This window comes from Malus domestica, chromosome 02, assembly GCF_042453785.1.
Source record: "Malus domestica chromosome 02, GDT2T_hap1".
In the NCBI taxonomy this organism is placed as follows: Eukaryota; Viridiplantae; Streptophyta; class Magnoliopsida; order Rosales; family Rosaceae; genus Malus; species Malus domestica.
Window position 1 is genome coordinate 31,477,375 of NC_091662.1, and position 10,554 is coordinate 31,487,928.

Sequence of the window (10,554 nt, forward strand, 5' to 3'; positions counted from 1 at the left end):
AAAAGAGTGATAAACTCTACCACACAAAATCACCATTTATTCCACCTCCCATGTCCCAAGTCTTACTACATATCAGTGATGATGCGCCAAATACCTCAATCCCCATTACCCCGTGATCCACAGATGCAACCCCATATTCTCCCACCTCTCCTTGATGCTGCCACCGCCTTCTCCTCCTTCTCTTCCTCATGGCTCGACTGCTTGAGATAACTCAAAATTGCCTCAACAGCCACCGCCTCCTTTTCCTCGCAGCTTGAGTCCACCGTCGCAGTCAACGGTGCGGTGCTCTGATTCAAATACCCCGAAGTGCTGAAACTTTGTCGTTTTGGGTGGGAACCCTTTGATCCATGATTGCTGTCCTGATGTATACTAGTTCCCTCTAGTGTACTCTCTGCCTCAAGGAACTCCAAATCTCGCAGCCTCATCTCTTCCCCATAACTAGACTCCTCATGATCTGTCAAAATTTCTGAACCATCGCTCCAGGGGAGGAGGGATTCCCCATCAGCCACCGCTTCATTTTGCTCCTTGTTTGGGACCATGGCAATGATGGCATTAATCATAGGTGCAGTGCTTCGAAACTGAGCCAAATCCGCCAAAGTGATGAATTGTTGTTTAGGGCGGTAACCACGTATACCAGTTCCCCCTATGTGAAGGTTCTTCAAATACCGTAAGTCTTCAGGCAACTTCGAAAGTTCTGAGCACCCATGGAGATTGAGCCATTCGAGACTCAACAAATTGCAGATACTGTCCGGAATATAGACCAGGCTTTTGCACTTTTTCAGATTTAACGACACTAGCCCCTGAAGCCGTTCAATTGATGCAGGAAGCTCTCTGATAGATGTTCTATCCAAATCAAGGCTGGCTAACCTTTCCATATTTTCTAATATGTCTGGAAACACCTCAAACTTTGTACAACCAGAAAGAGAGAGATAATTTAGGGACTTGAGTTGACAAATGTTGCTTGTAAGACTCTTAAAGTCTTTGCTATACCGTAGCGTCAAAGTAGCAAGTCCCGTAAGACTATAAATTATGGATGGCAATTCTTCAATTGCAATCCCTGAAAACTCAACAATTTTTCGGCGGCGAGAAGCTTGCTCATGTTCAAGCTCTGTAAGATTTTTGAATGTTGATGAGTCTTCTGTAAATATAGTCCAATCGAAATTAAGCTCTGTTAGGTTCTCCATACCTTCTAGAAACTCTGGAAAATTCTTCAGATTTGAGCAGCCAGAAACATTCAGGACTTGAAGAGATCTCATATGAATGCTGCCTGGAAAAATCTTTAATCTTCTGCAATCCTTCAGGCTCAGGATAACGAGTCCCGTAAAATTTTTTTATGGACGAGGGCAGTTCTGAAATTGCAGTCTCATCTAAATTAAGCTCTAATAGGTTCATAACTTCAGGAATTTCTGAAAAATTATCCAGATTTGAGCAGCCGGAAAGATTAAGGGTTCGAAGAGATCTCATGTGAATGCTGCTTGGAAGGCTATGAAGTTTCTTGCACTGCTTTAGACTCAAACTCTCAACGTTTTCAAGAGACGAAATTGATGGGCAAAGGTCTTCAACAGATGTCTCATCCAAGCGAAGCTCTCTTAATCCTTCCATATTTCCACCATTTTCTGGAAAGGCCTTGAGCTTTGAACAACCAGAAAGATTAAGAAATTGCAGGGACTTGAGTTGAACAATGCTGTTTGGAAGAATCTCAAGTTCTCTGCAATATTCAAGATTCAAAGTAACAAGCCCCGTAAGATTGTTAATTGATCGAGGCAGTTCTTTTATTGCAGTCCCTTGCAAATAAAGTTTTGAAAGCTTCTCCATAACTTCTGAAATCTCTGGAAACTTCTCAAGTATTGAGCAAAAAGAGAGATCAAGGGTTTCAAGAGATTTCATACGAATGGTGCTTGAAAAGGTCTTGAGTTTGCCGCACCAACTTAGATCCAAGAGGACAAGCTTTTCAAGGGCAGAAATGGATGGGTGAACCTCATATAAATTTGTGCATCCACCAAGAATTAGGTTCTCAAGATTCTTTGCCTCAGTGAAATCTGGTGTTTCCTTAAGACGATAAGAGCCTTTTAAGTTGATAATTTTCAACTTTTCCAGAGGCTGTCAATATACAAGAAGGAAAATATGTGTTACCTACATAATAAGGCATTTAAAAACTAAACAATTTAAAAGCAGTATTTAGGCAAATGATGAACGTACCTGAGTTCCTTTCCAAAGGTGTTCAACACAACTATATTGCATGTCAATCTCAACAAGATTCTCTGGGTTAAAATTGGACGATAAAGACTTTAGGGGACATTTGTGCCAGAACAGATAACTTAATTTTTCAGAGAGAAATTTTAGATCCTTGTATTTCCATTCATCATCGGATTCCCTGCTCGGTGGTCGTAAATAGTGGGTATGGACTCTGAGTAGTCTTAGTTTTGTCATTTTAAAAAAAGCGGTGTCTAATTCCACCACATTGTTTGAGTATGGCCAACGCACAATTATGCTTTCAACTGCTTCTGTAGCCTGGATAACCAAAATTGCAAATTGAATGAGTGCAAAACTTAAGATTATAACGCCTAAATGCACATGTTTCTCATGAATTGGATTTTGATCAAAGTTGAAGCTTTATACTTTTTATTAATATTAATAATAATATTATTATTATTAATATTATTATTATGATTATTATTATTATTATTACTATTATTAAATTTACTAATATTAATGTGAGAGAGAAGATTCAAAGCAATTACATTAATAGAAGGGAGGGAGTGCGTTTCTCACCGTTTCTCGACGTAACACATGATGAACATCTTCATAGCTCCACAACCTACTGCGCCTCCCAGGCTCTTTTATAGATTCTTGGCGTACGATTTCGCGACCCATTTCCTCTAGTAAATCATGCATCTCGAGTACACCATCAGATGAGACAGTGACAAGAGCTCTACCAACTAGAACGTCTAATCCGGTATGGGGATGGAAGTCACAACCTTCCATAATCCTTGTCGCAAAGTCTTTCTTCATTTGTTTAAAGAAACATGCAATATCAAGAAATATTTCCTTCTGCAAACCATCTAGTCCATCAAAGCTTGTTCTAAGGACTGTCTGGATTCCCAGGTGCGGATTTCTCGCTATTTTCTTTAACTCATCTTTCCACACAAGTACACTTTTATTATCGAGGAATGCTCCCAAGACTTTGAGTGCTAAAGGCAAACCTTGAGCATATTTTATGAAATGGCCTGACAGATCAACGTATTCTTCTGTGGGTTGCTTTGTACTGAAAGCATACTGCATAAACAGCTCGAGAGCATCATCGTCATTTAACAACTCGGGCTCATATATCTGATCACCAAGTCTACTTAGTGACTGTTTCTCTCTAGTTGTTATAATGATTCGACTTCCGCCACCAAATGAAGGTTGCTTTCCAATTAAGGCTTCAATTTGGGATGAACTCTCCACATTATCAAGAACAAGTAAAACTTTTTTCTTACCAACTCTTTCCATCATCTTCTGAAAACCATTTCTCAAAATCTCTGAACGGGGAACCTTCATATTTGTGATACTAGATAGAATTTCTGCCTGCATATCTAGTGGTGCTTCACCTGCATCAGTTGCCGGAAATCGTCCCTTGACATTTTCAAGAAAGCAACGACCTTCGAAGTGATGATTGATTTTGTCATACATAGCTCTAGCGATGGTGGTTTTGCCTATACCGCCCATACCCCATATTCCAACAAAGCGAACGTTATCGACCTCGGGACATAATAGTGAATCCATTTTCTGTAAGCGGGAATCCATTCCAACCAAGCCATTCTTTTCACTTGATAAGATGTTGATAAGTTTCTTAAAAATATCATCGACAATCAACTCAATAAGCTTGGCATCATCCCTGCCAAATTTGAAAAACAGTACTGTGAAGTCCTGCGATTGCTAGTCATCATATAACACTCATCACACTGTCATTGAAATTGAAAACACAAAGTAACGACCCAACAATTCTCAATTTATTCTTCTTTCATTTACTCAATGCACTTTTCTAAGTTCAATCAACATATAAGAGAACTAGTCATCTATATCCTCTCAAGATGTTTTCTAAGTTCAATCAACATATAAGAGAACTAGTCATCTATATCCTCTCAAGATGTTTTATAGACCTTTTAATCGTGGCCATATATATTGATCTTGCGGTGAAGAATTAATTTAACTTGTTCTTTTTTTACTTATTCATGTTGGACGACGTCTTTTCTACATTATTTCTCTTTTTTATATTAATTTCCTCTTCCCTTCTCATGGCAAAGATCTAGGTGTGGCAGTGGAAAGTTTTGCAGAGAGTTGGTGAGTATTCAATTTTGTAGAGGGTTGGGAAGGAAGTCTTGGTTCTAGTTGTATTTGTTGGAAATTCAAATCAAAACAGGTTGTAAATGGCAGCTGCTAGCTGTTAGTTTCTTTACAGGTTGTATTCACACTTGCTGCAACTGCAAAGACTAAAGTTTTCTCCATGTGCCAGCTGAAAGTGTGTTGAAAGACAGCAGCTGTGTGCTGCCATGCTGTGTGCTAGCCGAAAGGTTGTGTTTGCAAACTGGAAGGATGCAATGTATGTGTGTGCCAACTATCCAAAGTTGCTGCATGTGTTTGAAAGAGTGGAAAGATGGTAAACACCATCATTCATTGTATGTGTTGTTGTATTGTTTATCAATTTCTGTTTTGTATAAATAGGCCTTCTTGCTAGGCTTTAGAATCATCCATTCCAATCCCATTCTCATTTTCAGCTTGTAAGCTTTAAGAGTTGTAAACTCTTCTAATATTTCAAAGTGTTTGTTATCACCAAGCTTGCTACTTCTTTCCTTTTGTTTGTCCAATTTTATTGAGAGTGCAAAGTGAGAGGTGTGATAGAGTTTGTAAACTTATCACCCACATATTTTGGTGTTGAGTTAGTAAACTTTTCAATTCCAACAATTGGTATCAGAGCCAGAATACCATTCTGGCAGGTGCAGCAGTTATGGCATCCAACTTAGTGCAGCTCCAAGTTCCCACATTGAAGAAAGAAAATTATGATGGTGCATCCAATTCAAAGCATTGTTTGGATCACAAGAGCTATGGGAAGTTGTCAGTAATGGGTATGTTGTACCCACTACCGAGCAAGAAGCCACATATACTGCAGATCAAAGGAACACTCTCAAGGATTTACGAAAGAAGGACCAGAAGGCGTTGTATCTTCTCTATCAAGGATTAGAAGATTCAACGTTCGAGAAGGTTGCAGAAGCAACAACGAGCAAGCAAGTATGGGACACACTCAGTACAATCTACAAAGGAGTAGATCGAGTCAAGAAAGTGAGGTTACAGTCACTTCGAGCAGATTTTGAAACTGCTCACATGAATGAAGGGGAGAGCATCTCCGACTATCACTCAAGGCTCATTGTGATAGTAAATCAGATGAGGAGAAATGGCGAGAGACTCGATGAAGTACGAGTTGTGGAGAAGATACTTCGGTCACTCACATCTAAGTTTGAGCATGTGGTGACTGCCATTGAGGAATCCAAGGATTTGGAGGCGATGAGCGCAGAGGAGCTACTAGGATCCCTCCTAGTTCACGAGCAACGCATTCAGAAGAATGCAAGCACCCACAACACTAGAGCAAGCTTTGGAGTCAAAATTGAAAATTGACAAACCAAATAAAGGTCGTGGGCAGTGGAACTCACGTCGTGGGAGTTCATCCAACCGTAGCCGAGGATGAGCCCGAGGAAGAGGTCGAGGCTATGAACAAAACCGAGGTCAATCTCAAGAGTGGAGATCTACCCGAGGAAAGGCGCATATCCAATGTCACACTTGCAAGCAATATGGACATTATGCAAATGAATGTTCATATAAAAATGGTGAGCATGTCAACATGGCAGAATCAAATGGAAATGCTGGTGAGGAATTAACAGTCTTACTAGCACACCATGATAACAGTAGCCAACAAGATGTTTGGTATTTAGACTCTGGTGCAAGCAACCACATGTGTGGAAAGAAAGAGTTTTTTTCTGAACTCAAAGATGGGCCTTATGGATCTGTGAGTCTTGGTGACTCCTCAAAGCTGCCAGTTGAAGGCAAAGGGAAGATCAAGATCATCCAAAAGGATGGTAGAGAAGAATACATATCCGATACTTACTACATACCAGGTATGAAGAGCAACATTCTGAGCATTGGTCAACTGCTCCAGAAAGGGTATATTATACATATGGAGGATTCTCACTCTCAGGAATGCAAGGAGAAAACTTATTGCACGTGTTCAAATGTCAAAGAACCGAATGTTCCCATTGAAGTTGAACACAAAGATTGGGAGTTGCAACATCTGTGTAATGGAAGATGAGTCATGGAAATGGCATCTCCGATTTGGCCATCTTCATTTCAATGGCCTAAAGTTGCTGTCAAGTGGAGGAATGGTTCGTGGTCTACCCCAGATTGAAGTCACACGCCAAGTATGTTAAGGTTGTGTGCTTGGCAAGCAAGCACGACTATCATTCCCTGTTGGTGATACATGGAGAGCAAAGGCACCACTGCAGATGGTACACACGGATATATGTGGTCCATTGGATCCTATGTCTTATGGAGGTAATAGGTATTTTATTACTTTCATTGATGATTTTAGTAGGAAGACTTGGGTTTATTTTCTCAAGGAAAAGTCGGCTGCCCTAAAAATCTTCAAGGAGTTCAAGGCACTCACAGAGGCTGAAAGCAACCACAAGCTTGTGGCTGTGAGATCAGATAGAGGTGGAGAGTACACCTCCAATGCTTTCCAAGTATACTGCAAGGAGCAATGAATTAGGCATCAACTGACTGCTGCCTATACCCCACAGCAAAATGGGATAGCCGAAAGAAAGAATCGAACCATCCTTGACATGACAAGGTCCATGCTTAAGGAGAAGAATTTGCCAAAAGAATTGTGGGGAGAAGTTGTAGCTTGTTCGATTTATTTGTTGAATCGATGTCCAACAAAGAATGTCAAGAGGATGACACCACAAGAAGCTTGGAGTGGATACAAGCCGAGTGTTGCACACCTAAGAGTTTTTGGGTGTGTTGCATATGCTCAAGTTCCAGAAGCCAAGAGAAGGAAGCTTGATGATCGAGGTGAAAAGTGTGTGTTTGTGGGCTATAGTGAAGAGTCCAAGGCATACAAGCTCTACAACCCACTAACTGGCAAACTAGTGGTTAGTAGAGATGTCATCTTCAGTGAGGAAGAGGCATGGAAGTGGAATAACAAAGAAGTCAGTAAAGAGAAGATCGTCTCCACTGATTTTGAAGAACCGGAAGTTGTACCACCTGTTGAGCAACAACCTGCTCAAACAACCACAACAACTCCATTGCACAGAACTGCAAGGAGTGGTCCTACATCTAGTGAAGAAAGCAGCTCCTCAACTCCAGTGAGGCTAAGAAGTCTCACCGAAATATATGGACAAGAAGAAGAAGAAGAAACCAACTTTTTCTGCTTGTATGCAGACCACGAGCCTCTCTCATTCAATGAAGCTGTGGAAGAAGATCGTTGGAGAATAGCCATGGAGGAAGAAATCCATGCCATCGAGAAGAATGACACTTGGGAGTTGACAAAGCTCCCACCAAATCAGAAGGCAATTGGTGTCAAGTGGGTGTACAAGATCAAACGCACTGCAGATGGGAGTGTGGATCGGTACAAATCAAGGCTTGTAGCAAAGGGCTACAAACAGAAGTATGGAGTGGACTATGATGAAGTCTATGCTCCAGTTGCAAGACTTGACACGGTAAGATTACTAATCTCTCTTGCCGCTCATCATAAATGGAAAATTTATCAACTAGATGTCAAGTCAGCCTTCCTTAATGGAGTTCTTGAGGAAGAAGTGTACGTGGAACAACCGGAAGGCTTCCAAGTACAAGGAGAAGAAAAAAAGGTGTATCGTTTGAAGAAGGCTTTGTATGGCCTCAAGCAAGCACCGCGAGCTTGGAACTCAAGGATTGATAACTACCTTCACCAAAATGGATTTCAGAAATGTCCATACGAGCATTCAGTTTACATGAAGAATGGTGCAAAAGGGGAGTTCTTAATTATTTGTCTCTATGTAGATGACTTGCTGTTTACAGGAAATAATGAAGCAATGTTCTATGAGTTCAAGCAATCCATGTTCAGTGAATTCGAGATGACTGACAATGGATTAATGTCATACTTTCTTGGCATAGAGGTGAAGCAAGAAAGTGACGGTATCTACATCTCTCAACAAAAATACATGAGAGATATATTGGAGAAATTCAATATGGATAAGTGCAATATTGTCAACACTCCAGTCGTAACTGGATTGAAGCTGTCCAAGGAAGGAGAATGTGAGTTTGTAAACTCAACCGTGTACAAAAGCTTGGTTGGAAGTCTAAGGTACCTTACAATCACAAGACCTGATATAGTTTATGGTGTTGGACTCGTGAGTCGGTACATGGAAACACCAAGGGAGTCTCATTGGCTGGCTGCCAAGAGAATCTTGAGGTACATAAGAGGTACTCTAAACTATGGTCTGTTTTATAATTTTGGTGAAGATGCAAAATTATTTGGTTATTCAGATAGTGATTGGGGAGGTGACCAAGATGAAAGGAAAAGCACAACTGGCTATGTGTTTTTTCTAGGATCAACAGCTTTCTCATGGACTTCAAAGAAGCAATCAATTGTTGCTTTGTCATCATGTGAAGCCGAGTATGTTGTTGTAGCCTCAACAGTGTGTGAGGCAATTTGGTTAAGAAATCTGTTGAAGTCAGTGTGTCATCCACAAGTGGAATCGACTGTGATTCATGTGGATAACATGTCTGCAATCAAGCTTGCAAAGAATCCTGTTCAACATGGAAGGAGCAAGCACATTGATACCAGGTTCCATTTTCTAAGGGATCATGTAAAGCAAAAGACAATCGAACTTGTCTATTGTCACACGAAGGAACAAGTGGCAGACATCTTCACTAAGCCACTACCAGTTGAATCATTTCGGCTGCTACGTGAAATGCTAGGAATGAAGGCGTTTTGATTTGAGGAGGTGTGTTGGAAATTCAAATCAAAACAGGTTGTAAATGGCAGCTGCTAGCTGTTAGTTTCTTTACAGGTTGTATTCACACTTGCTGCAACTGCAAAGACTAAAGTTTTCTCCATGTGCCAGCTGAAAGTGTGTTGAAAGACAGCAGCTGTGTGCTAGCCGAAAGGTTGTGTTTGCAAACTGGAAGGATGCAATGTATGTGTGTGCCAACTATCCAAAGTTGCTGCATGTGTTTGAAAGAGTGGAAAGATGGTAAACACCATCATTCATTGTATGTGTTGTTGTATTGTTTATCAATTTCTGTTTTGTATAAATAGGCCTTCTTGCTAGGCTTTAGAATCATCCATTCCAATCCCATTCTCATTTTCAGCTTGTAAGCTTTAAGAGTTGTAAACTCTTCTAATATTTCAAAGTGTTTGTTATCACCAAGCTTGCTACTTCTTTCCTTTTGTTTGTCCAATTTTATTGAGAGTGCAAAGTGAGAGGTGTGATAGAGTTTGTAAACTTATCACCCACATATTTTGGTGTTGAGTTAGTAAACTTTTCAATTCCAACAGTATTAACATCAATTATAAACTAAAAAGACCAAAACAGGAAATTAGCTAAACTTGTAAACTAGTAAGTAAATAAGATTATGAAGGAATGAGTTACTGGCAATTTTGTGAATCCCAGCCACATAAATCGGGGGCTCTTTGTAAAGCGGACCTCCACCGCTGCACTTCTTCCATGTCGGCGTTAGGATCATGTTCGTGTTTAGAAAAAGCTTCCTCAAAACTTCCCTTGATTTTACGAACATGAGATGGGTCTACTTGGTAGAAAATGGGAATCACAATCTGCTTCTTCTGATCCATGCATTGCAGGATTTGGACGAGTTCTTTCAAGCACCATGTGGAAGAAGCGTAGTTTTGAGAAATAACTACAACTGAAAGCCTCGAGTCGCTTATAGCTGTCAGTAGCTGCGAAAGGCCGTTGCCTTTTCTGAGCTCTTCAGCGTCAATGAAGGTGTTGATTGAGTTCTGAACTAGAGCTTTGTAGAGATGGGCGATGAAGGTCTTGCGAGTGTCTTCGCCTCGAAAATTCAAGAAGACATCATATTTCCAATCAGGAACAGATGAAGAAGAAGAAGAAGCCATCAACAAGCACAAGATCGACAGCCTAATGTGAGTCTCGTGTAGCCCCTTAACAAACTCAAGGTCAACGACCCCCTTCACTGGTTTTCACTAGAAAAATGGGATGCATCTTCAAGAGGGGATCTTGGAAGTTGCCAGGAAAGAAACGGTCGCTTTGGCTAAAGTAAGAAACGGTCGCTTAGGCTAAAAAGTCCACTAACAAAAACAAATGAAAGAAAGCAACATTCATATTTTAGTAACTTGAGAGGATCCACTTGTGGCCCAATAAAATTAAGGAAAAATTTGAAATAGATATAATTTTATAGACCTACTTTTGACATAGATTCAATTTTTAGTGATTTTTAACTTTTGAAATACCAATTTTTAGTTACTTTGAACTCATATCAAAATACCAACGTTTCCAACTTTCCATTATT

The 10,554-nt window shown here is 40.3% G+C and overlaps 1 protein-coding gene and 1 long non-coding RNA gene across 3 annotated transcripts; one reads left to right on the forward strand and one right to left on the reverse strand.

Annotated features, from left to right (window-relative positions):
• Positions 1 to 837: 837 nt before the first annotated feature.
• On the reverse strand, positions 838 to 10,344 carry LOC139190008 (disease resistance protein RUN1-like). 2 transcript variants are annotated; one of them, XM_070809589.1, is made up of 5 exons: positions 9,660 to 10,344; positions 2,773 to 3,877; positions 2,200 to 2,511; positions 1,187 to 2,100; positions 838 to 1,108 (listed from the first exon to the last, which is right to left on the reverse strand). In XM_070809589.1, the coding sequence occupies exons 1-5, from the start codon at positions 10,139 to 10,141 to the stop codon at positions 1,102 to 1,104; spliced, it is 2,820 nt and encodes a 939-aa protein (XP_070665690.1). In that variant the 5' UTR covers positions 10,142 to 10,344; the 3' UTR covers positions 838 to 1,101. The 2 variants fall into 2 exon arrangements, with proteins under 2 accessions (XP_070665690.1, XP_070665688.1); XM_070809587.1 differs by having other exon boundaries at positions 1,016 to 2,100.
• Positions 4,164 to 10,201, forward strand: LOC139190019 (uncharacterized). Its single transcript, XR_011573985.1, has 2 exons — positions 4,164 to 4,346; positions 9,545 to 10,201. It is a non-coding gene; the product is annotated as an uncharacterized lncRNA (long non-coding RNA).
• Positions 10,345 to 10,554: the final 210 nt, after the last annotated feature.